This window comes from Anguilla rostrata, chromosome 2, assembly GCF_018555375.3.
Source record: "Anguilla rostrata isolate EN2019 chromosome 2, ASM1855537v3, whole genome shotgun sequence".
NCBI lineage: Eukaryota > Metazoa > Chordata > Actinopteri > Anguilliformes > Anguillidae > Anguilla > Anguilla rostrata.
Genome location: NC_057934.1, coordinates 40,656,081 through 40,683,662, shown reverse-complemented (window position 1 = coordinate 40,683,662; position 27,582 = coordinate 40,656,081). Strand labels below are relative to the sequence as shown.

Here is a 27,582-nt window from a genome sequence, read left to right as displayed (position 1 = left end):
TTTCAATGGCACATTTATTCCACAGTGTGCGTGACTCACTTTGAACATATCAGCATAACGTCTAATAACCTAATGCCTTTGGAAAGGAAACCCCTTTTTAATATCACTTTAATGTTTTTATTCTTCCAAACCCTAATTCCAGTCAGTAAGTCAGATGATAATATACCGATACTACTATGCCATTTAACCCATACAATACCGTATCAGCACTCATTGAGACACACAGACACACACAGACACACACACACACAGAAAGGCCAACAGAAATGCTTCGCCCTTGCAAGAAGTGTTCAACCCTAGCATAACAACAAAGCAATGATGGACACACAGATTAACAGGTTGAGCCAGATTTGCCAGTTAGTGATGTACAGTAAAGACCATAGCTAATGGTAAATGGGAGGAAGAATGAATTGAGTTCGAGCTGCCATTAAGCCTGCTGCCTCTTGACATATTTACAGCACAATAATGCACTTAAACAAAGCTTATGCAATGCAATTACCCCAATACAGAACAGAATATACAGAAATTTAGCCTAGTTATTAATTTCATAATTGAGAATCATTTCAACAAGAAACATCTCCAATATAAATACAAACAATTAAAACATTCCTATTCTCAGCTGGGTCAGAGTTCACACCCAATGGTGTGTAATCCCACTTCTCACTAATGACTTCCAGCACCCTCTCCGCATACATCTTACACACTATAGCCTCTGAGCTAAGGGGCCTTTCATACATACGCAGTTCTTCTGAGTGGTTAATCTTATTAAGTAGGTTGGATTTCTGAAAACAAGCACACATTTTGATGTATTGACTGTTGTGCAGTGGTGGAGAAATAAAGAATGGAAAAGAACAGGGTGTTCAGAGGGGTATGGGGAAATGTACAATTACATGCACTTACAATAATAACCTCAGATTCTCAGGGTTTACTGCACTCTTCTGGAATATAGCATAGTCCTGGAATTATAAGCATAGGCTCTTACCCATGTGTCATTAAGCTGAAAACATGGCTTACCAGGAAACAGTATAATGCAAAGTACAGTGAATTAACATTGCAGCGCTCCACCCTACAGTATGATGTAGGCCTTACACTTTGGAGAACAGAAATTGTGTGAATGGTGGATTATGATAAGTGATTATTATTATTGTTATAATAATAATAATAATAATAATAATAATAATAATAATAATAATAATAATAATGTTATTATTATTATTATTATTACAACAACAAATAAATACACCTGTAGTTTATGAAGAAGATTTTAAACTCTTTATCATCTTTGACTTTTGGGATAATGGGATACCCACTACCGTCAGGGTAACACGAGAAGTCTCCTTGTGAAGCCTCATTGCCTGGAGCATGGGTCCTGCCAACAGCAAGTATGAACTGGGGCAGTGAGACCGGTGGATCTCTCGGTAGCCTTGGTAATAAAACTGGTTGTGAGTATTCATGGTAGTGAAGCTAGCAAGTTGCCTGGGACAACATGGTCTGTAAAACCAAAAACATTAAGATGCAAGAACAAAATTAAACAGCAGAAGAAAGACTTTAAATCAATGAAAGACAGACAGACAAAGAGAGAGAGAGAGATGGTGGGTGGGAACAGAGCAGAAGGAAAATGAGATAATGAGGAAAGGCAAACATACAGTAAGTAAAGTGAAAGATAAGTACAAGAGAAGAGACGTGGGTGACTTGCCCTGGGAGACTATTGCCATGGTAACAAAATGGAAATGCAGGAGTGGCGGACAGCATGAGGGACATATTTTGAGAGAGTGTTGACATGGTAAAGTCCATGCTGACAGAGTGGACAGAGCATCGTGTTAGCACCAACACTGACAGCTGGTCGATATGGTGGTACTTGCTGACTGACAGGACACAATACATTAACTCTGACCCTCAGAGGAGGGAGGTAAAATAGTACACTCACCCTTGCTGACTGAACTATTCAGCACACAAAAACGGTGCAGGGAGAAAGCAGAAGCCATCAATTATGGAGTTAAAAAATAATTTCAAGAAAGAGCAGAATGACTCAGCTGCCTGGGGGAGGATCACACTTAAATCTTCTCCCAGGGATTCCCCTTTATTTTTTCTACTGATTCAGGTTTTACCCTGTATTTGCATGACTCCCCATAACTCTATTTCATGATAGGAGCATGACAAGAAAAATACAAACTAAAACCAACTTGTGCAAAATTTCACAGACAGCTTCTTGTTAGCTGACTGCTCATGTCTTGGAAATGGTAGCTGTGGGATTTAAACCAACTAGGCCACACCCCAGTTAGTGTGTTGGAAGGTTGAGGGGGTTGTAAGGGGTGGAGTATGACAGTCCAAGCTATGTTGAAAGCCTCAGAAAGAATATTATCCTTATTATTTCATTCCATCAATCAATTACCTTGCTTCCGGTCCTCAAGTATTTCTCCAGTTTCTAAAGACTGTCTATTTTTATACAGTCTTTAGAAACTGGAGAAATACCTGAGGACTGGAAGCAAGGCAATATAATACCAATATATAAGAAAGGGGACTGCACTGATCCAGGAAACTACAGGCCTATCAGTTTCACTTGTAACACATGTAAAATGCTGGAGTCTATCATTAAAGACAAGTTAGAAGTGTTTCTTGAAAATACCAACATCCTAAGAGATATCCAGCATGGTTTTTGCAAGGGAAGGTCATGCCTGACAGACCTTCAGGTATTTTTTTGAAGAAGCTACCAAGTGTTTTGACTATAACAAAGCTTGTGCTATTATATACTTAAATTTCCGAAAAGAATTTAATAAGGTACGTGAGAGACTTATTAGCAAAATGAAGACAGCAGGAATTACAGGAGGTATTTCAGAATGGGTCTGGAACAGGTTACAGGGTAGAATGCAATGAGTAGTAGGAGGGATATTATCTGAGCAGGGAACTGTAGGAAGTGGAGTCCCATAAGGATTGGTGCTGGTACTCTACTGCTCTTGTTCATTTATTTCAATGACCTTGACAGGGGCACAGAAAGTACATTAGTAAAATTTGCAGATGATAAAAAATTGGGGGGCCCAGCTAATAGTTTGGAATCTACAAAAGTAATGCAAGGCGATACAAAAATAAATCCAGAAGTGGGCAGAAACCTGACAAATGAAATTCAATATAGCGAAATGTAAAGTTCTGCATGTGGGAAATAAACACACAAGGCAGGCTTACTTTGTTTTTTATACATTTTTCTATTTGAAAATGACTCAGGAGTAATGGTTGAATAAAGCATTTCTGGTTCTCGGCACTCTGCTGTAGTATTTAAAAAGCCTACATGATGCTGGGATATATGGCCAAACGTATTGAGTATAAATCCAAGGAATTTATACTTATATTATGAAATACATTTGTTACACCACACTTAGAGTATTGTGTGCAGTTCTGAGGACTATACTACAAAAAATATATAGAGAGGTTCAAAGAAGGGCAACCAAATCTGATTTTTGTTATGAAAAATAAAAGCTTTGAAGAGATTAAGCTATTTTTAATCTCTTCAAATTTAGTAAAAGGAGACTAAGGGGTGATTTGACTGAGGTTTTTAAATTCATATAGGGGATTAACAAAGTGAACTACAAGAGATTCTTCGCAAGTTCTGTTAGTAGAATGAGGGGACATAAATGTAAATTAGCAAATGGTAAATTCCGTACAGACCTTTTTATGATTTTATGTTTCATGCAGAGAGTAGTCAATGTGTGGAATAGCCTGCCATGTCACGTAGTAGAGGCAGAAACTCTGCGGAATTTGACCAGGCATGACAGTGTTAAATACTATCTAGTCTGTAGGTAATCAGAGCACTAGGTACAATTCCGTTAGGAAAATGGTGAGCATTGTTGGGCTGAATGGCCTGTTCACTAAAAAAGTGGAAGCTTGTAAGATAACTATAGTGTCACTTTTAGGCCAATCGTGATCTTATGAAATAATGTCTGTTGGTTGTCGGATGAGTTTCAGGATGCTAGCTTTAACAAGCTAACAGGAATTATCAAAAAAAGTAAATGAATAAAAAAAAAACACCATTCCTCTTTTTGCATCAAACCCACCTCTGGTATTTGTGGCCAAAAAGATCTGTTTTGTCTCAACTGAATCTGGGTTCAATCAACATTCTAATGAGGTTCAGAAAATTACTATGTTTGGAATTTGATGAATTCATGGACTCCACGTGCAGCCAACTTCTGGAATTATCCAACTGTAATGCTTGCATAATTTTTTGGTACTCAAAACATCCTCCACACAATGTACTGGGTTAAAGTAACCTTGCGACCTTCTTATTTATTACCCAATAGTAGAGATGGGTCTTTTTGGGCATTTTGTCTCACCATTGCCTGATTTATGTTAACAACCTTTTGTCTCATTTCATTTGTGTGTTCTCTGACCTTCCAAGTGTTGATGGATGACTAAGGGAGGTTGGCTCATGTGCAACCTCATATTTATAACCCAGTGAAACAGGAAGTCATGGGTGACCACTTAAGAGTTCTTAAAGACTCAGACAAACTTAAAAATGTGAAATCAGAAATATACTTACATTAGATTTTGTTCTTAAGAATTTATATGGGTGCCAATAATTATGACTTACTTTCTAAGAAAAATATTTCTTCAAGACCCGGAGGTTGGATTTCACTCATATGTTGAGTGCAAGATCATACTGATAAACAACAATAACATTTTTTAAATGTCCTGTTTTCCTCATCTTTACAAAGGGTACCACCAATTCTTGAGGGAACTATGTTTGCTATATTTTACATCAGATTGAGTAGCAGACAAATGAGACAGAAGTGGACAGCAACCTGGTTCAAAAGAATCTCGTTATGATATTCCCAGTGATGGAGAGGCTCATCAGGGCTCGCGTGGGGGTGCCAACTCAGGTACCCGGTCATAGAGTAGAGAGGACAAAAAAGTGATAGTTGTGTAATAACAATATAAGTTCCTTCAGAATTTCAAATTTTGAATGTTAGAGGTGAACACTCTTTTCTTGACCGCTCACTTACCCAGAGGATGCAAGCAACCACTGTATAATTCAAGCAATGGTGTAGACTGAATATTCTGAAATAGAGTTTGCAGCTCTTTAGGCCATACTTCTGAACCATTGATTATAAAAATCCCCAAAACCAATGGAAGGTGCTGAATCAGTAGCTGATATTTCAAAATGAAAGTAAGTCATTGAACTTTCAGTGGGAGTGGCTTTTTACAAAAACACTAATTGATGCTACTTAGAATATACAGATGCGTGACAAATGAAAGGAAAAACTGACATAAAATGTCTTAGTAAGGTATTGGGCCACCACAAGCCGCCAGAACAGCTACAATGCACCGTGGCATAAATTCTACCAGTCTCTGGAACTCTACTGGAGGGATGGAACACCATTCTTCCAAAAGATATTGCCTCATTTGGTGTTTTGATGATGGAGGTGAAGAGCGCTGTCTAACATGTGGCTTAGAGTAGGTCCAAGCTCTGTAAATATGGTGGCAATCAGCCACATGTCCAAAAAAATCCAAACGGCGACATTGCTTTTGGCCAGGCAGTGTATATACAATAGACCAAATAATTGTGAATTGGTACATAATCTATAGGCCTGGCTAACAATTATTTTAAAATGTGCCATTTGCAACAACTACAATCAGCTAGTTAAAAAGTAGTTACAGTAGAAACACCACAGTGGTCACTTTGACCATTGTCACTTTAACAAAATCAATAAATCTGTCATCGTGAAATCCATATGCCTCCACCTTGGTAACTTTTCCTAAAGATATGCATTGAACATTCTGATATAATTTAAATAACAACACTGCATAAGAAAATAAAGTTATAAACACTTCCTTACTTAAATGGCCACGAGTGGTCAAATTGACCGTCATTTACCTTGCCTGTATTCTTGAGAATTTTGATTTCTGCTTGTAAGAAAAGGCTCCAAAGGGAAGCCTGCAATAGGAGTCCCAGGTTTCACGGACTATCTTGTAGTCATGTAGCTGTCGAGGTCATGAATAGGGTTGGGTAGCAAAAAGCGGCAGCACCATGGCGCCCGGTTCACATACGACCGATTGGTCTACCTACCAGACCGAATCACAACACAGAATTTGGTGGTTCATTTTGGTGCCATCTCCACTAACGTTACACGTGCTCTGTTGTGTTAGCCAGCTAGATAATGTGAAACTTGGTCAAAATGGCCGAAGCAAAACTATGTAGAGTGTAGCTGCATTTCACCCAAAAGGATTCAAACAATGGGATGTGCCTTTGCCATAAAACAATGTTCTTTAATGTTGTTGTTTGCTCTTTATTTTAAAGGAGGTAGACTACTATTTCAGGCATCGTACCATTTCAGAAGTTATTGCTTTAGCATGGGCATTGTCAAAATCTAAACAATACTCATCTCTAGTAAAAACACACAAAATAATTAAATTTTGGGGCTTTATTGTGTGGACATTTGATGTTGTATCTGAATTCTGTGTATTTACATGAGGTCAGAAAGTACAGAAGTTAATGTTCTTAAAGGGAGCCCCGCCTGTTAAGACGTGTAGGCCTGAACATGTTGTAAATGCCTTCAATTATATAAATATGTTATTAAAACCACATGGAATATTTTAGTTATTTAAAAAAACCTTCAATTCGTAGGTCGCCATTCTTATTACCGTCGCAATGCACTCTGGGTAGTGACGTCAAATGGTTGCACTAGTCTCGGCATTGAAAATGTGTTCTGTTTTCGATTCAAGCCAGAGCAGGGCATTGCTCAGGAGGAAAGCATCAAGGACAGCCCTTATCAAATAAATCACAGCGATAAAGATTGGAGGAGACGAGAGTAGGGAATAAGACTAGAGATGGTGTCTGTGCAGCGACTGCTCGCCTATGCAAAACAGAGATGGAAAAGTTGCCTGTTGTAAAGAGTTGCGCTTTCTAGCAGCCGCTGTTCAAGGCCACTTGACCATATGGATCAAACTATTGTTTTTGGTGAAACTGAAATGTGTCTTCATCTCCATTAATTTAATTAGCGTAACGTTATTGATCCATGTCATATATATCTACGATGTGGATCAATAATAACATTACAACATGAGCATAAACCGGTGATAATACCTCCTTTAAATGCATAATCCCTAAACGATAATACGTGCTGATACACTAAGATGTTTAATTGAATCCATCCTATTCACAGATTATGTGTCATTGTATTGATATTGTTCACTATTAATAACTGCAACGTCTGGACAAAACAACTGAGCTAAGCTCCAGTGAACCATTTGACATCATCTACCCAAAGTGTATTGCGCATCTAAAATAATGGCGACCTCCATAGGTCAAAATTTCGATTAAAGGCTGGGTTATTTTAAAAATAACAGAAATCTTTTGTGTGGTTTTTACAACATATTTCCATATTTGAGGGCATTTACAACATATTAAGCCATACAAGTCTTAACAGATGGGGTTCCCTTTAAAGGCAGAGAGTCTGTGGTCACTGTGGATATTTCTGTAAGGGACTCTTAGTGCTGTATAGGTATGGGGCATGTATAATTTGTGTAAAGTGTAATTTGGCAGAGGGTGTTCCCATATACCATTTTTTCCATATGGGAAGTTCAGGATGGTGTTTTTTAAAACTTGAAAAGAACAAGAAAATTGCATTTTTTATATAGATTATATCTCTTAAAAATTGTCATTTGGACCGCTTGTTGTGGTCCAGTAGCAAAAATATAAGCTAGTCCTGCAACTGTACCTGTAATTCTGAAGATGGTAGCCTATTGCCTACATTTTTTTGGTAAGTGCTATCAGCAATAACAGAATTATAAGAAACCATTTGGCAGTTATGCAGTCATATACTTCTAGAGAGTGCCAATGATAAAAAAGATGACCCATAACCGAACAATTGATGATCCCAATTTAGAAACACGCATGTCGATTCTCACGTGACATGGCACTTATTCGCTATCCCGCCTTGTCTCCCTCTCGCGGCAGACTCAGGAGCTTTGTTGATAATTTCGGCTTTTCCTGAGCTCCTACCATCCTTCTCTCATCCATTCCCCTGTCAATCCAAGCTCCCTCCACGTTTTCTCTGCATGTCTTTAGTACGAGTCACGCAGCACAGTCGGGGGAGACAAGGAACCGCTTAGTATTCTGTTCACAAGCGGAGAGAGAGAGAGAGAGAGAGAGAGGGTTGGAAGACTCCGACAAAATAATTACTCTGAGAAGAGGAACTGGAGAGGGGAAGAGGAGAGAACTAACGGATATCCATATTGTCCAATTATTTCTCTCAGTCTGTCCCTGCATCCCCTCCGTTGATCTCAGGTACAGTATGTCGGCTTGTTTTCTATACTGATGCTGAATTGGAGCAATATATGTTCTGAGAAAACGCACTATGCATTGAATTGATTTACATAGACCTATTATAAAAACCCCAAAGGCTGTTGGTTTGAAATCAAAGGCTCAATATGTTAGCTACAGTTAGCGAGTCTAAAATGAAATACATCGATTTTAACTTATAATAGGCTATATGAGCATGCACAGCATTCTAAATGGATTGCGTGAATTTATTACTGTATTTAGGCTGTATGTCCGCGTTTTATCCTTATCTTCGCATACCATTTGCAAGTAATATTCACTCGTATAGTACACGACAGGTGTATTCGTGATTGAAACGTTTCTGATTGTAGGTTATTGTATTATACAGCATGTATTGTTGTAATCGAGCACGAATATTCCTATACAGTAGCTATATGTGCAGTAAGGTCGCTCGGTTTATGTGCCTACAGAGCATTTACGTGCGAAAGAATTCATTCATTTTGAGGGTCTGTGGCTATCACCCAGTTCAATTTACAGCGAGGGCCGACATACTGTATAGGAACATACGTTTAAGGTAAAAGAGGGAGGGATGGTATATGTAACAAATGCAACGTGAACAATGCCAGGGTCTTTCATCTTCAACTGACAGACCCCTCCCTTTATTCGCACTGTAAACACGCTGGCATTAGTAAGCATAGTAATTATGTAGGCTAAACAAAAATCTATAGCCTACATATAAAAACATATATAAAAAAGTAATGCACTGTTTAAGTATGGAGCACACATTTATAGGAGGTAGGATTGAATCATGTATTGAGTGTGGTATTGTGTGGATTATGAAAACATTTTTCTAGCGATTTATTAGTAGTTACGACTGATTATATATAGCATAGATAGCAATTTGTGCCATAGTCTACTGTAGAGGAGTCTTGCAAAAGAGATGTGGTCTATTATGTAGAAGCTACTAGCCTATATTTTATGATATTGCACATAGGACATACGCCAGTAAAATACAATACTTTGTTTTGTTAGCAAACAGTACAGACCTGTATTTCAGTTTTATGTTGGATACTTGGGGGGTGGGGGGTGGGGTGGGGGAGGGGGGGTTTGATCTTGAACAATTCCAGTGAACGCGAGTGTAATGCTTTGTATGACTAAACAACTGTCATCAATAAGTGCATGAGATTAACAGTACCATATTATTAGAGAAAGGAGCGCTTATTTTAAAACGAGCATATCCTCTTTCAGTGTAGACTGTACAAACTAGTTAAACGTAATCAAAATAACGTCCCAGAAAGCTCAATGCAATGAAAACAATACTTTAATTAATGGTAACAAACGCAAATTAGGATTGAACTAAGCAGTCACAAATTATCATTTACAATGGAATATGCTTTGATGTATGTGTATGACAAATTGCAACAGTTGTCAATAAATGTGTGCACATCTTAATATACACCATAGGTGTGTGTGTGTGTGTGTGTGTGCATTTACATAAGGAATAAATAGCAAGAATCTGTGTGTTCTCATTGTATATGCCTGCCTGGGGGTTATCAAAGGTTGGTAAAGTGGAGTGTAACATAAGCAGCATGTGATCTTCAACTTTGAAATGCCCGCCATTACTTCACAGAGAGGAGTTGTTTCCCACGAAAATACTTGCCTTTCATGGTCTTGACAATTAGAACAGGTTTCACGTTGACAAGATTACATTGGTTCACAATATCTCCAATGAGGACATATCAAAGATAACTTTAAGTATTCTAAAATAACTTTGGGAGTGACAAATGAACACTTTGTGCTAAATAATTTTAAAATCAGTGTATTTGTAACTGGGAGGGAAAGGGAACTCAAAGCATTGAAAACTATCTCTTGTCTTTTTAAATCATGCTTTTGTGCTCATTAGAATTATCTTCCAAAACAAATTTCACAGAATGATTCTAGGAGATGTAACAGTAAAGAGAAAAATATAAGAAATATACCACATTTTCTCAGTGATTTTGCTTCAGTATGCTTTTTTCACCTGAATTGAATAGGGATGTTTCTGTGTGACTTGCGTCTTACACTCCACTTCTGGGACACTTGCCTCTGAACAGCTCTGCTGTTGGGCTTCTGGTGAAAAATGTACTGTAGCATCCACTAATGGCGCTTTCACATGAAATGCGCTAATGCCCCCTGTGCTTTGTAACCCATTCTTTTCAATGGAAGAGGAAGAACAGCAGATGAAAGGATGGGGGTGGGACCCAGTGTCGAGTGTAGCACCCTTGCACCCAAAGTTAAAATAATTTCAGCCTCTGCAAACTGTAACCTATGAATTCACAACCAATGGTATCACAATGGGCAGGGACCTTTATTCTCAGAGACGTGCCATCCAAAATGGAGGCGACGCTAACTTTGGCTGCCTTGAAGCTTCGAAAACTGTACAATCCCCAGTACATTGTTGACATTAGGTAATAACAATCAGCTAAACATAATTATTGCAATATTTACAGTTTCTGTAACACAATTTCAGTAACACTAGCGCATGTGTAGATTATTAGCTAGCCATCTGCAAATTAATATACAGTATAATTATTCAGTAAACTATGATAGCTGTATAATCAAGCTGCAGAGATGTCATTAAATCTGGCTGCAGCTATCTGTTAAAATTTTGGGTATTTCTATAATATGAGAGGGCAACAGGATCTGGGTTGGGTAATTAGTTAGCTTGCTAACTAGAAGTCTATCTATCTAGTTACTTCTAGGCAGTTCATTTTGATTGCTGTGGTTACTGTAATTGAAACTGTCTATAACCACCTCTGTTTAAATCAGCTGCCATTCATCTCCTGGGAGTAGTATTTAATTCATACCAGAATAGCTGAAAAGGGGGAAGTGACATTTTATTCATTTTTTTATATTTGTGCATGCTGTTTAGGTTCCTTGAAGGACAGAAAAATAATAAGGAAATCAAAATTGGACTGGTTGTGTTGCAGGAAACTAGCTAGCACGTATTCAATTAGTAGCCTGCAGCACATTATATTTTTTTAGATAAGTTCAAAGACATTCGGTAGTTCGCTTGCTAGCTAACTAGTTTTTATATTATAGCTCAGTGGCTAGTTACAAGTAGTTAACATTTAATGGTGCTACTTAATTAATGTCCATATAATAGTGATGCCAGCTTAGTTGGCTAGAGATGTCATTTAGGTATGGCAAGGTGCACAATAAACCATAATTTGTTTTTGCCATGCATTAGCTTTGTGTGCTGTGGATAACTAGCCTAATGGGTTGTGTCAGTAGTGCTATGCTGTCCAATTTTCATGATCTATTTTTCACACTTTAGATATTTAACTATATCTTAAACCATCCACATCCTGCTCAAACATAATTGGGAGGGAAAACATGTGAGGGAGATTTGTAACAGTTGCTAGCTAGTGAGCTAGCTTGCTTGGTTAGCTAGCTAACAGTGACCTGGCGGCTCACTTGCAACAGGCCAATATTGTTTTTTTATGATTGCTTTCAATGGACTGGAAAATTAAACAGTTGAGGTCAGTACACATTTGACAGAGCTGCCTAATCCCTCAGCACTTGTATTGTCTGGTGTAGCCAGCCACTACAGTGGGCAGTAGTGTTGCTCAGACAATTATTGTTATAATTGCTATAATAGATAATAATGTGGTTTAAAATTTAGTTGCATATAATAGCTGATCGTGTAGAACAAATAGGTTTGTATTGTTTGTAAAATATCATTTGAAGAAATTATTTTTTATTATACATCATGGTTAATGATGCCAGCGTTCAATCACAGGCTTGGTACTTTGAAAGCAACAATTTCATTGCCAACCCAGATAGCAAAAATCTGGACCATCATGAATATTGGCATGACATATATCTCCTGGTTTGATACTGTAAATGTCATGTATAAAGTATTTTTTTTTTTTAACTGCATGCATTTGTGTGTATCTTTCACCCTCTTTCTCTCTGTCTGTGTGTGTGTGTGTGTGTGTGTGTGAATAATGCATTTTGTAATCATTATTCAGAGTTTTGTGAAATCTATAGAACTCCTGAGGCTGTGATTCAGACTAGGTCTTGAAGCTTAACATAAGGCATATGGTATACTTCTAATATGCTTGTGCTGTAACATAGCATTTAGTATTGTAAAAAAAAAAAATTAATAATAAAAAAATTGTTATATGCATAAATATAAATGAAAAGGACATAAGATGATTTGTTATTGTAAGATACGCATATGAGATAAGCAACTGGAATAAATCTAATTTTGCCACCCAAAAAAACCTGTTTTGCAACTGAGGCTTGATTTATTACATTAGTGTTCTGTATTTTATGGGCTGCACCCAGCCTTGGTACATAAACATAGGGCTTGTTTTTGGTCTGTATAATATAATGTCTGTGTTTTGATTATTTCATAATTTCCTCAGGTTTGAAAGTTTGGATAGTAGCTGGAGGGAAGGTATTAATGGCTGCACTAGACAGTGTATAACAGAATATCCCAGGAATGATAGTAACTCTGCACAATTTAGCTTCAGAGTAGCTCTAGGACAGTGGTTCTCAACCTTGGTCCTGGGGGCCCACTGCGGATGCTGGTTTTTTGTTCCAACCACAATTACAATCCCGAAATTGTAACAAGCTATTATTTTTCCTTAATTAGGTGCTTCTCATGTCAGAGGGATTATTTGCCCACTTAAGCCACCTTGTGTCATAAATAGCTATGCATGCCATAAAGATAAAAGTCCCATATTAACATTGTGCTATATTGTGGACGATTACGTAAGGGGGTTAATAAAATTTTTCACTAATCAAAATAAAGACTGAGGCAAATCAACAGGTTCCTAATTGGGGAAAGTGTGGACACCTGGCCACTAAATCTAATCATTTTATAGATAACAAATAATTCAAAAACAAAGAAAATAATAACGAGTCAAACCTGTCTTGTTCTAATTAGTTGAAGGGAAATATTAGAGCTCTTAAACACGTGTTCAGCAACCTAATTAGGAGCCTATTAATTCCCCTCGTTAATTTTATCTGTTAAAAATGTTACCTCTTTTTAAGTTATTGTTTACAATCACTTAAAAAGCAACACAATAACACAATGGGATTTTATTCTTCATGCCATGCATAGCAATTTCTGACATAATGTGGCTTAAGAGAGTAAATAATTTCTCTTAACATGAAAAACACCTAATTAAGAAAAATGAACAGCTTGTTGAAATTCTGAGATTGCAATTGTGGTCGGAACGAAAACCAGCATACACAGTGGGCCCCAGGACCGAGGTTGAGAACCACTGCTCTAGTACATGCTTTCAGACAGTGGCTGCAATCTGTCCTGAGAAATTACTTACCTATTGCTAGACTTGCAAATATTGACTTGAATCATAGTCAGTGGAAAGCCTGCCTCTGGACTTGCTTTTCACCTGTCTCTTTGTGCATTGCAATATCTCTGTCAAGATAAGGTGTTTTGTTTTGTACATTTTTGTATTGTCCAAGTTCTTGACACAAAGTTGCCCATGTAATGTCAATGTGTGGCAGATATAGTGTGTATACTTGGTTACATTGCTGAGGTCAGGACATAGGCTATTTAGTGGACAGTGGAACGTGTATTGCTTACATTACTGAAATATGTAATCAGTTTTACAAATCAGTTGATGTTGGTGTTTTTGTCTTCTCTCACTTTTTCCACTTTCAACTTGTTCCCTGTCCAAACCCCCTTTCACTTTTTGTTTATGCCCTCCTTTTTCTATCTTCCTCTCTCCATCCTCATATCCCATCATTTCCACATTTCCTCATCCTTTATTTTCTCATGCTCCCCTTCATCATTCTCATTCCATTTGCCTACCTCTTTTCCTTTTCTGTCTAATGGTATCATTCCCTGCAAGAAACTTTGCTCTATAAGCAATGCAGTTCCTCCTGGCTTTCTTTGTGATGTACAGACCTGTTTGCCAGACAGCAATTTTTCAATGTGAAATATGCTGGATTTTAAACCGAAAGCAGTGACAGATTTACTGTTAGAGTAACGGGACTGGGGGATGTGTGTGGCAGGCATATTTAATGCACTAATCTTGGACTCTTTATCCTTCTGACTGGTTTCTTGAGATAAACAAATCAATGGACTGATTGGAGTACTTTTTGCTTCCTAAATGTGCAGATAGATTGATATATTGATGGAAATTCCCCTCTGCTTAATAAACAAGTATAATGGTCTGTAGCCCCAGACAGAGAGAGAGGTTGTGTAAATGACATAAAAAGTCATGGAGGAAACATGTATGTTTTGTCCTGAAAGACAGAGCTCACATTCATATGACGCATAGTATTTTACATAATAGAGGACCAACAGAGAACATGATGTTTCAGTAGACCATACTATTACATTAAACATATACTCACGAGCAGATTGGCACCATACTTGGTATGTGTTGTATATTTATGGGGCAGTGATTACCAGATAGACCATAACATTGTCTATGAAGTTACCACTACAGGTTGATGACAATATTATGTGGTTGCTGAAAGTCAATGAAATTCATGCAAGCAAATAAATGTACACATATTGACAGATTTATTTGATTTTGAAGAGAGAAGTAGTTCCAGTAACTAAATAGTAGTACATAGACACACACGAGAGAGGAAGTGAGAGGGAGAGAAAAAGAAAGAACAGGCATTGACCTGCTTTCTGAGACAGAATGAGGACGATGCAAAGAGAATGCTCTTTTATGTGCACTCCCCTTTTTTATGGTATGCGCAAATGCACACACAGGTAGAGACTCTATGACATTTTAATGACATAAAATAGGATGTGTTTATATGCATAGTAATTCAAAGAGGGGGATTGTTATGTTTCTGTTTTTTTTCTTTCAGGCAAAGTGTTGGAGCTATTTTAAGACATTCCTCAAACCTAACTGAAAACCACAATCCCCATTACGGTTTGTGCTGAAAACCAGGAAAATCTCTACAATTACAAGTACAATTCCCACAGGAACTACATGATCCAGAATTCAGCACTGAACCCTTAACCACAGGCAGATGTTACCTTAAGAAATACATCTTATATGACCTTTTTCCCAGTGTTAATGGGTTTTCAGGGATTTTTTATTGGGAGTTAGTGGAATACGAGAGCCAACTGGATGTTTGGAATTCTCAGGAAAAGGGGGCTTGAACAAGAGACACACGCAAAAAAAATACTCCTGCTGGAAATTTATGCAGGGATACTGGAGCTCAAGAATGACCCAAACATGGGACTTCATCTTTGGCTTTTTAGACTTTTTTAATTAAGGTAAGCCATACTACTATAACTATTAGGAGTGATATCCCCACCACAAAATGTATTTTATTTATTTTTCTGAATTTATTGTTCGTTTTATTGTTTATCTTGTTAATTTTTCGTGTGTTTTGTGGTCAAGTTACTGTACAACAATTTATCAGTGTCAACATTAATCCATCTCTTTCTCTCACCCCCCTCTTATTGTTCTGCCCTGTCTTTTCCTCCTGTCTATGGTGTTTTCCATCATATATTTATGCATGTCCCCCAGTCACACAGTTTCCATGTCATGTGTACACCATATCTTCTCCCCTCCTCCTTTTCACAGTGTGCCAGAAAACAGGCTGAAAACATCACAGTGGGTGTGACTCTCTAACTTGCACATTTATGGGTTTTGTCCTCAGGGTGGACCTTTGATTGACACAGCCAAGGTGGACAGTGTCTCCAAAGAGCCCTCAGCTTGTCAGAAGAGCCCCACTAGACTTGTCGCAAACAAACTGAACAGATCCTCTCCTCACAAGGACCTTCAGCTTGGTCAAAGTGGTGTGCTGCAATTGTCCAACTGAGGCAGGGAATGTGATGCTGATTGGAGGATGTCGGGGGACTGGGATGAAGACCTGTGCAAGAAGGCCCTCATGCTGGTGGAGGAGCTGTGCTTCCGCTCAACGGAGGACTACAGCCAGAATGAGCATTGCCAGGAGTTTAACTATATGCTTAGGGGCCGCAACAGGCAGCCTGACACAGGTAAGATAGTAAGACTGCTGACATCACACAGAATGGTGGAATATTTGATGAAAGGGAACTATAGTTCATGCATGCCGACTGTCTTAGGTACAGTGCAAGAAGACAAGAGGTTTTGGCCAACACTGAAGTTACACCAAAGCAGAGAATATTCAATGTAGTACAGTCACTGTCACTACTGCATTGATCTGTTGATCCGTCTGTTCTGTAGTAAAGTGTGCTGTGTGTGTGTACCGATTACCTGATAAGAGAGTAAAAAGCTGAAATTAAAGCTGACAGTCGAAACTTTAACCTCGTATTCATTTTTTAATTTTAAATCCAATCTACTGGAGTACAGAGTGATTGATTGGGCTCTATACTCCACAATTTTAGATTTGTAATGAAGCAATTCACATGTGGTTAAATTGCACATACAAGGTATTTTTTACATTTTGGTTTCACCATATAGAAATGACAGCACTTTTTATACATAGTACCCCCATTTCATGGCATCATAATGTTAAGATTATGTGAATGAAAGTAGTCATGTTTAGTATTTTGTTGCATATCCTTTGCATTCAATGACTGTTTGAAGTCTGTGACCCCTAGACATCACCAGGTGCTGAGTATGGTTGAACTTGAGTATATACTGTAAGATGCTCCTGTACATTTCACAATTAATTCTGCTGCTGCTGTCAGCAGTTACATCATCGATGAAAACAAGTGAGCCAGTATCTGTGGCAGCCATAGATGCTGAAACCATAACCCCCCCCCCCACCACCACCATGTTTTACAGATGAGGGGGAGTACTTTGGATCTTGGGTACTTCCTATCGGCCTCCTCATTTTGCTGTTGCCATCACTCTGAGACAAGTGAATCTTGGTCTAATCTGTTCTTTTTCAAGAACTATGCAGGCTCTTTTAGGTGCTTCATATCAAACTGTAACCTGGTAATCCTGTTTTTGCAGGTAATTAGTGATTTGCATCTTGCAGTGTAGCCTCTGTAGTTCTGTTAAGTCTTCTGCGGACAGTTGACACTATCACATTCAGGCCTGCCTTCTGAAGAGTGTTTCTGATCTGTCAGACAGCTGTTTGGGGATTTTTCTTCATGATGGTGAGAATTCTTTTGTAGAGGTTTTCCTGGGCCTACCAGGCCGTTTGTGATTTCTGAGCTCACTGGAGCTGTCTTTCTTCTTAGTGATTTTCCAAACAATTGATTTTGGTGAGCCTAATGTTTAACCTATGTTTTTTTTGTTGTTTCTCAGCCTTGTAATGCCTTCCTTGACTTTCATTGGCTCAAATCTGGTCCTCGTGTTGACAAAAGCCAATAACAGACCCCAAGGGCAATCAAAAGGCAGATACGGAAAGCTCTCTTATAACTGCACTAAGGAAGCAACTAATCATAAACACCTGTGAGCCATTTGTCACAAACATTATGATGCCCTGACATGGGGGGACTATGTATAAAAGTGCAATTTCTACATGGTGAATCCAAAATGTATATGTGAATTGTTTCATTGCATCTAAATTGTGAAGTACAGAGCCAAATGAAGAAAAATATGTCTTTGTCCCAAACATTATGGAGCTCACTGTGTATACATATATATATATATATATATATATATATATAGTTCTCCTAACAACTCATTGCTAATACATGTCCTGTCCCTCCCAATTGTTTTGAGAGTTATAGTAGCTGGATATCGTGTTCAATGACTGCTAAACAGTGGTGCTGACATCAGTGCAAGTTGTTTTATTTATCTGTAAAAGATCAATACGTTTATTCCTGAACACATAACCCCTTTATTTTTCTCCTAATTGTTGTTCCTCTCTGTGTCCCTTGCAAAATTAAAACATAGCACAGTGCTATTGCCATCTGTTTCTGGTTATGTTAACCTTTCCCCTTCCCTTTTATCCAGTGAGGAATGAATTCACTGGTGCCTAGTCAGCCTGTATGTCTTTTTCAACATGTATACTAATCTGTTTCTTTCACCATTGACCCCTCCCTCCTCTCACCTTTCTCTCTCTTTTTCTCTCTCGTCTCACAGCTGTGTCTTCTTCTCTGCAGTGACAAATCAATTCACCCTCTTTCTCTCCCTCTTCTTCCACCTACCATTCTTTATCTCTGTCAGTCTCTCTGATCATATCTGCTGAACAACAGCTGAATTAATGACATACATGCAGACTGTTGAATAATTCACAAAAGGCAATGAGGGACAGTGATGAATGAAGGGGGAGGGGGTGGGGGAGACAAGAAGAAAGGCAGAGAAAGAGAGACAGTGAAAAACAGTGAGAGGATGACAATGGCAGACTGACAGATGCCAAATCAGACTGACATACTTACAGACCTACTGAAACGTGTTCTTGTGGTAACTCAGTATAACACGGTTGATTTACTGGCTGCCACAGTGGTGCAGAATGGCTCCCCAGTACACTACCATGCAGAAAAATGTTTATTGATTGATTTGCTTTAAATGGCAGGAAACAAATTCCACAAACCCCTCCCTTTAACAGTTTCTGAATGATTGCTGAAGAATGTGGAATCATGGCACAGGATGTGAAACTACGTGTTGATTAACACTGAGGGTACATGTTAAAAGGATTACGGCATGTGTTTGAATATGTACTACTCCAGGTTGTGCAATCATTTTTCATAAACATCAGGCATTTGTGTATGCATGTTAATATTTGGTTGATGGACTGTTTGCATCATGTAAGGTGGATCCACTTCCTTGTCAGTATTGCTCAGTGGCACAAACAGGTTTTTACAAGATGCAGGGTCCTTATACATGTATGTAAAAGACAATAGTAAATAACCATAGATTTCTAGAGACAGATTGATGACCATTAATTTGCCTTTTGAAATATATTATTACAGTAGGCATCCAGCAAAGTTCCAATTTATACATCTACTCAGTATCTAATGAAATATCTACTCTGTTTCTTGAATACGTTTTCCTTCTTTTTTCTAATATACTGTCCTTCACAATTTTATTAGACCAGCTATTGTCTCTAGAATCTGTCTCCTGTTCCTCTCTGTCTCATGGGATCCTCTTTTCAATTCTCTGTCTCTAAATCTCAAATCCATATCTGTCTTGGAATATGCCTGACTAGAAATAGTGATGAAAGTGCAGCTAACGTTCATATTTTTTCTCCTCCCACCCCCCCCCCCTTCCCTTCTCTCTCAGAGATCTCCGTCAGCCTCCTCTCAGTCATAGTGACGTTCTGCGGCATTGTTTTGCTCTCTGTCTCTCTCTTCGTCTCATGGAAGCTCTGCTGGCTACCCTGGAGGGACAAAGAGGGAGGAGGCCTCAGCCTGACATCGGGGCTCCTCCCTGGGGGAGGGGGAGTGGGCGGGGGGTCGTCCCTTCTTCCCCCCCTCATGCAGAGGAAGGAGACGCACTCCTCCTCCTCCCTCTACCCGTCTCTAGCCCAGCCTGCTCAGCACCATCCCCACTTCGCTGATATGCTAACGGTGGAAAGGTGTGAGGGAGGAGTGATCGGCGGTCCAGAGAGGACCCCCATAGGAGGAGTGGTGGGGGGTCCACAGGAGATGCAGGAGCATTCCTACCTGGACATGGACTCCTACCCCAACAGTGCGGGGGGTGAGATTTCAGCACAATCGCCTGCTAAGTGAAAGTCTTTTAATCCATTTGTACGGGCTTGCGTTTAATGCCACAGTCATAATGTCACTGGCAGAAAGGGAACACATGGAAAGGTGATTAGGTATAAGGGACATATAAGAGTTAAGAATGCACTGTTTGAGTCAAATAGAAGGTGAATCAGACAAAGACAGAGTTTATTTTGCATTGATATCAGCAGAACGGTTTACTACTAAATGCTAATTTTAGTGCGTCTGTGGCAATGAACAGACCAGCGATGCTGGTGCCCACTCAATGTATTACATAACGGGTCTCTTTGACGAATCATTGTAAATATGTGTCATCTTGTAATGCCCCTCTCTCTTGGACCTCTCCTGCATAGGCGGGTTGAAGCTGAGCCAGACCTCTCCAGAACTGCCTCCAAACTCTGAGTCAGGCCCTGCCTCACAGTTGCATAGAGACTTGCCCAATGCCCACTCGCAACAGCAGGTCTCTGCACGGTCAGTATTAACTTTGTAGTGCAACTGACCAGGGAGCCATCCTGCAGACCCAATTTTCTGCACATGCTTTTTCTGCTACATCAATTCTGCATTAACTCTAACCACTCCCCTTAGTCTTGATGCAGAGTTGTGTTTCCACATGCCAGCCACTCATAGTGCATTGGCTGGAGTAGCCCTCTCTTTCAGTGTTAGTACAGAAATATAAGCATTACACTTGTATTCCTCATACTGCGTTATTCCTCTCTCTCTCACTCTGGTAGGCCACGCCCCATGACCCACCAACTCTCCAGCCCTGATTTCCATGGTGATGAGAAGACTGAACAAGTGACGAGCATTGGTCAGATCAAGCCAGAACTGTACAGACTGCGGCAGGGGGAGCAGGGGGACGGGAAACAGGGGGACAACTGCGGCAAGATCAGTTTTCTATTGCGCTATGCCTTCAAGTGAGTGATGTAGGCAAGAATGAGCTTGGTGTAAATCTCTTTTGTTAGCCAATCATATGTTCTGCACTATTGTTTCAGCTGCTATGTGTGGATGTGTAAATGTTTCTATTTAACAACACAATATTGTACAAACACAGAAAAACCTGAAAAGAAAAGCGGTAAATATATAAAGAAGAAATAAAAGAAGGGCATTAATGAGACATGTATTTGTAGTCAGGCTCTGCCCGGGCAACTATAAGGTGCTGTTTAGGTCCTTTTTACAGTCGCAGTAAGGACCATTTAAAAAGCAGAATCTGCTGATGTTTGAAAAATCGAGAGAGCGAGAGGTAGTGTTGTCATGAATTATATATGAACTTCCACTTTAAAGAGCGAACACAGTCAACACGTAATAACACCTCACTGTTTAATATTCAGAAATGAGAAAGGCAGACTAGGAGTGAGGGGAAAGAGAGATTGAGAAATTAAAAAATAGATGGAGCGCTAAACATTTTGTATACTCTAGTACTGTGGATTCAAAAAGCTTGTATATGGTGGCCATATTCTAGTTAAGGAAATCACATGATATAGCTTTTTCTATACAATTTACAGAATATTCCTTGTTTTCTCTCCTCTATCTGTGATTAACTGCACTGCCTTTGCTTTGTATTATGGGTATCTGTTGTAGTGCCATATTGCTTGTCTCTGTTCCATAGTGGTTTTCTGTGTTAATATTTGATTGGAATGGTTGCAGCTCTGGAGTTGTCATCAATTTGCAGTACATCAAAGTCAGTGTGTAAGACCAAAGTGTATCTTGGAAATTGTAGTCCATTAGCAGTACATCAAAGTCAGAGACATGTAGAGGCCTCCTGGGAAATGTAGTGCTATTGACACTTCTGCAAGAGGAAGACACATTAACGCCCTGGGAATTGCAAATAGTTTTGAACTATTGCCTCTTGGGAAATGAAGTGTGAATTTCTTTTCTATGGATGGCACTAAGAGCTGTACTCTGAGGGAAATGTACCTAAAGCCATTTATAACGCATCGTCTTTCAGATCTTGAATAGTTTTGTTGGTCTTCAAGAAATGCTTTCAGTTTAAGCCAAAGCTGTATATATGTCTAAATGTGCATCATTGCAGTTGTGGAATTTGAAATGCACTGTTTCAGCTATGCTTTTAAATGTAAACTGGATATTGTGACGCTGTGTGACTTTGTCAGATGAACACCGATCTAACTTTTATAGCAGACTAGCAGTTAAGAACTGAGAACTCTGTTGTTATGAAATTATTGAACAAGAATATACAGTACGTGTATAGCAGTAATTTCACATGGGAAACATAATTTAATAATTATCCTGAACTACCTTTTGATTGAATCCCACCATTAACAAACATGGAAAATTAAACAAGGGTCACCGATTAGGTGATACATTTTTTTACGTATTTACACGTAATGCAATTTCTGTGTCATTGTGTAAAACACAATCATTCAATCATTATGAACAACATATATTTTAAGTTAAAATAAATCAATAACCTATGTGTAGTCCTGGAAATGTATGTAACCTGATCTCTCTCTGAAATAATGATAATACTTTAAGTACTTAAATATGCTCCTGCCACATTAGACACAATTCAGTAAATATGAATTGCAAGCTTGTTTAATTGAAAAACAATAAACAGTTTCAGACAATTCATGGTTAAATGGGTATTCATAACATGTATAATGTCATAATATGTGTAATGTTATAAATATAACATACAGTGAAGGTTGGGTAGGAATAACTACAATTGACAGTACTCCATAATTCTTGGATTTAGTGATCTAGTTCCTCAGACATGCGTTCCTAATGTGAACAAGATTGTATCCTAACTATTGCTGAATATAGAGACCTAAAGCAGCCTGTTGGGACAGAAGGAAATAACAGTATTATGTTTGCTTCCCTGCCCATTGTTATGCCTCTGGTGATGTAATCCTGGCAGTTTAAATATGAGTTTTAAAGGCACTATAAATGGAATTCAGTTCACAACTGATTAGCAATGTCTGCACAATCTTCAGCGTGCACTCAAGTAAACCTGTAGCACACTCAGTAGCCTACAGCTGTATTCGGCAGACATCTGTTTTTGCATCTTCCTCTGTGCAGTTCTTTATATTTTGTAAATATTCATGCATCACACAGTGGAGTCTCAATCAAAGGCCAATAAGCATCAGCTCTGATAGAGACTGACCAAAGGGCAGGCAGTGTCTCACTGTGTTTATGTTTGTTCTGTCTGCTTCATTGTGATACTCTGTCTGGATGCATGTTATCTTGCAGCACTGAGCAGCTGGTTGTTAAGATCCTAAAAGCTTTGGACCTGCCGGCGAAAGATGCGAACGGATTCTCTGACCCCTATGTCAAGATCTACTTGCTGCCTGACAGAAAGAAGAAATTTCAGACAAAGGTAGTTAGCCTGTGCGATTCAAATGAGTTAGTGTAGATACACTGCAACATTCAGCTTGAAGTTAATTATACACTTTTATTGTTATTGTCTCCTGCTTCTTAAATATTTAATACTTCACCAAATGTGAAATCAGATGGACCTCAACCAGAAAGTCCAGTGGTATATGAAAAAGATTTGCCTTAGAACTGTTTGCTGTGAGAACTATTGAATTGTCCATACAGGTGGCACATTGAAGACACCCGTTGAATTGCTCCTGGATACTGGCCCATGTCCTAGCCATCAACAGCTGGTGTTTTTTATTTACTTCATTGCCTTTCATGGACAAACAATGGGATTAATGCCTGTCTTCTGAAGAGTTTTCTGAAATGATGGACTCTGATACCTCCCTCTCTTTCTCCCTTCCTCTCTCCCTTTTTTCTCCCATGCTTCAGGTCCACAGAAAGACATTAAATCCCATCTTCAATGAAACATTTCAATTTGGGGTGCCCCTCGCTGAGCTGCACTCACGGAAGCTCCACTTCTCTGTTTACGACTTTGACCGGTTTTCCAGACACGACCTCATAGGACAAGTGGTGGTGGACAACCTTCTGGACTTCAGCGAGGGGAGTGGGGAGAAGCCTGTGTGGCGAGACATTGTGGAGGGGACAGCGGTGAGTACATTGTGACCATGTGACCATGCTTATTTTTGCCTCTCATTTTTATGTGTTTGTTAGCCAGCACAAATTCAAGTCGCTCTGAGGCAGAAACACTAATCATGTTTGAGAGATGACTTTGATTCTCTTTGTACGGTAAGGTGAAAGAACACAGAGCCAGAGGACACTTAGCTGGTTTAAAGATATATGCAATTCAATCAAATTGGATTTTTGAGATTCAATAAAAGTAGGTTCCAGCGATATTTCAATGTATTGCTATTTTTTGATATGAAGCTCATATCGACATTGGCGATATGTCAATTTCACTGATATTGAAATATAGAATATATTGAATTAAAATCTTTTAATGAAATGAATGGTATCTTCCTGGGTTATGTTGGCAGGTCTAGCTAGCCAACTAACCAATTATCTAGTGCTTGCTTGCTTGCCAACAATCAGCCTTTGGATAGTTTAAAGTCTATCCAATTTTACAGACCGAGATGGGTTTTTGTATCAAAGTGTGAAGAGTCTATGCTTTACAACAATGTAGGTGTTACAGCAGTGCACATTGAATCAGTGACAGATGAAAGTAATAATTTAAGAGAATGCTATTTTTAGACGCCAGCATCTAATTGGGGCCTATATGAAATTAAATGGTTGAACTACAGGGCAACGTTGGCACTTAGAAACCAACGTGGCTTAGTTGTCATGTACTGTCTACTAATAAAGCTAGAACAGAGTTTATTGTTTCCATTCATAGTTTGGTTGCAGGAGCACTGAATGTCTAAATGGATCAGTCTCAGGATGTCGGCATCCTGGCCACGAGGGGGCATGTGCGAAGGAATTAACTAGAGTGTATGATTGACAGAGACAAAGTATTCTGTAGTCTGCTGGGTGGTTGTGTTAAGCCTCTGAAGATGTTCAGAGGGTGTGTCCCATCAATTTTCAATTTTCAGTTATTCAGGCAATAAGGTTCTGAGGGTGTGTCAAACTTCAGTTCCGAGTCAAGTGCATAAAATGGGCTCAGGTCTGCATTTAACTCTCCAAGTCAGAATGCCATATGTATTGTTAAATGATTTGTCACAATACTGTTTTTTAACATTTATGTGGGAGGGGGAATGTAAACAAATAAAGTGTATTGTTGCCAAACCATGTAGTATTCTATTTACAGTACAATCACGTGCCATCAATGTATTGATATAGAAAAAATCATAATATTACTGCACCCTATATCAAACAAACTGGAATAGTGATTAAAACTGAAAAATTATGATTCTTAAATGTTTTAATGCAATTAATAAAATAAGCCACAACCAAAGAAGGAAGTTTATAAATAATTATTTCATTGAGCAATACCATCTTTATTTATGTGTCATTTTAGGAATAAAATAATTGAAGTGATTCTAAAGTGGCTGAAAATAGTTGATGTAACCATAAATTATAACTGAGGGATGTATCCACAACACCTAATATCTATTCAAAGTAATGTCAATAACTTTATAACACATATTTCAAATCAGGCCTAAAATCCATGTTGAAAAAAACCTCTGGATTGTGTGGGTGTGGTCAAGATGCCCCACCTCCCCACTGAACTCCTCCTAAATAGTCCCACCCACAAGTAAACAAACACAGGTAGCTAAACAAACACACATTAGACCTACCCAAACGGTATCCTTGATACACAAAGATCTTATGGTTCGATATTGCAATGCAGTTAATTTCTCGTACTGTTGCTGATGACTGATATATACCATAGTAACCCCATGCAACGTAGTCTGAAGCCATTCACGGATTTACCTTTACAATAACTTTAAATATGTAGAATTTTCCTACTTAAGTCTTGAATATCTGGGGTATACAGTAGGCAGAAAATAATTTCAATTTTGTAATTAATTTGAGCGAAACAAGCACACAGTCAAAATAAGTTGTTTAGAGTAAAGATTATTTCAACTGCGAAACAATTTCCTTAAAGTATTATTGGTTTCAGCATGACACAATTAAGTAATAGTTCAGGAATGCTGGTAACATGAATTAAACATTTTAATGATGATAAAACCGTTCAGAATTGTCAGCAGATGCCACATATACACATACCGTGGCTTGCACCTTTTTGAAAAGGTTAGTCGTAACAGTAGCGTTACCTCTACTTCCTGAAGACAAAGAAGTCAGAATGCTTTACTACATGGAATAGTGTACCTAGCAGCCTTTATTTTGTCATGCTTTGTGGCACCGCATAATAATAAACTTATTTTTAACGGAATGCAAGTTTCTCACCACAGTTTTATAGACGGTTAAAGCAAAGCAGTCCGTACAAATCAATGACCTTGGACTTCCAATTACTAGAAGGTTGATGTAAACTTTTGTGTTATTTTATATATAATACTGCAATAAAATCTGTATAATATATTGCATTTCCAAAAACTTGTACAGAATGATAAAGTTAACCATGTGCACACCAGTTATTGATGAAATAGCTTGCTGGGTGTAGCCTAAATTACACTGTTTTAAAACTCCTAGCAATGAAGTGCAAATGAAGTGCAAATATGAACCCTTGTGTCTTTAAGCTATGGTAGATTAAAGCATTAGGCTGTAATGAACAGAAGCAGAGTTGACATTATCCCAGAATTGTATTATTTCACAAAATTAAACTAATTAAATAAAATTAAATCATTAACCCCTGATCTTTTTTTATCACTTTACCAGGTCATCTTGAAGTAGCAACAGTTAATTTAACTGCAGTTTTACATCTTCCTGTGCTACAGAGAACATTGCCCTCGATTGAGCATGCAGGAAATTTGTGACCCAGACAACACTAGCACAAAAAGGCACTTCCAGTACATTCTAAATGACCAACCAGAATTAATCCATGTCAGTTGCTCAGTAAAACAAATTTCCATGGCCATGAATGTCTTACTTCCAGTTGAAGTACTGGAGAGTTTGATTAAATTGCATGCCCTTAAACAGTCCAAGTGCATTTTATTGAGTACCCTGGTTGTTCTCTATCTCTGTCTCCATACTCAGGAAAAGGCAGACCTGGGAGAGCTAAACTTTTCCCTGTGTTACCTACCCACGGCCGGCCGACTCACTGCTACCGTCATCAAGGCCACTAATCTGAAAGCCATGGACCTCACTGGCTTCTCAGGTAATTAACTAAGCAATCAATCAAGTCATGTACATGTAATTGGATTGGGAGCACAATTATTGTAGCATTACAATTCATGCTGATGTCAATTAATGAAACTTGCTTGAACCTCGGCATTTTAATTATGAATCCTCTCACAGATTGGATGTATAATGAGTATGACATTGATAAGATAGTATTGCTACCAAGAGTGTAAGTAGTTAGTTTTTATTACTAGGTTTTAATAAAGGATGTGCTCTTGAGGGACTATGTCGAGCAGTCACAATTTTGTCATGATGCCATTGGATCTAAAGCTGAATAAAAATGTGCTTTTGTTGCTTTTTTCCATTTTTTTGATATTTCATTTATTTATCACACACTGTCACTGACAGATCCATATGTGAAAGCATCACTGATTTGCGACGGCCGTAGGCTGAAGAAGAGAAAGACATCTATCAAGAAGAACACCCTCAACCCCGTCTACAATGAGGCGCTGGTCTTTGACATACCTCACGAGAACATTGACAGTGTGTCCTTGATCATCGCTGTCATGGACTATGACTGGTGAGGAAATGGAACACAGTGACACAGAACATATTAATAGAATGGAGCAACAAATAGGCAGTGTTAGAG

At 38.6% G+C, this 27,582-nt stretch overlaps 1 protein-coding gene across 4 annotated transcripts in view; it reads left to right on the top strand.

Moving 5' to 3' along the window:
* Positions 1-7,955: 7,955 nt before the first annotated feature.
* LOC135248032 (synaptotagmin-C-like) overlaps positions 7,956-27,582 on the top strand; it is a 29,452-nt gene continuing 9,825 nt past the window's right edge. For 2 of the 4 annotated variants that reach the window (XM_064322143.1, XM_064322142.1), the window contains exons 1-10: positions 7,956-8,275; positions 15,116-15,530; positions 15,920-16,259; positions 19,423-19,839; positions 20,219-20,336; positions 20,597-20,779; positions 23,070-23,196; positions 23,628-23,846; positions 26,850-26,970; positions 27,342-27,513. In XM_064322143.1, coding sequence (XP_064178213.1) covers positions 16,109-16,259; positions 19,423-19,839; positions 20,219-20,336; positions 20,597-20,779; positions 23,070-23,196; positions 23,628-23,846; positions 26,850-26,970; positions 27,342-27,513 — 1,508 coding nt within the window. In that variant the 5' untranslated portion in view covers positions 7,956-8,275; positions 15,116-15,530; positions 15,920-16,108. Of the gene's footprint in view, positions 8,276-15,115; positions 15,531-15,919; positions 16,260-19,422; positions 19,840-20,218; positions 20,337-20,596; positions 20,780-23,069; positions 23,197-23,627; positions 23,847-26,849; positions 26,971-27,341; positions 27,514-27,582 lie in introns of those variants that run through there. The other 2 variants (XM_064322141.1, XM_064322144.1) reach the window with 2 other exon arrangements.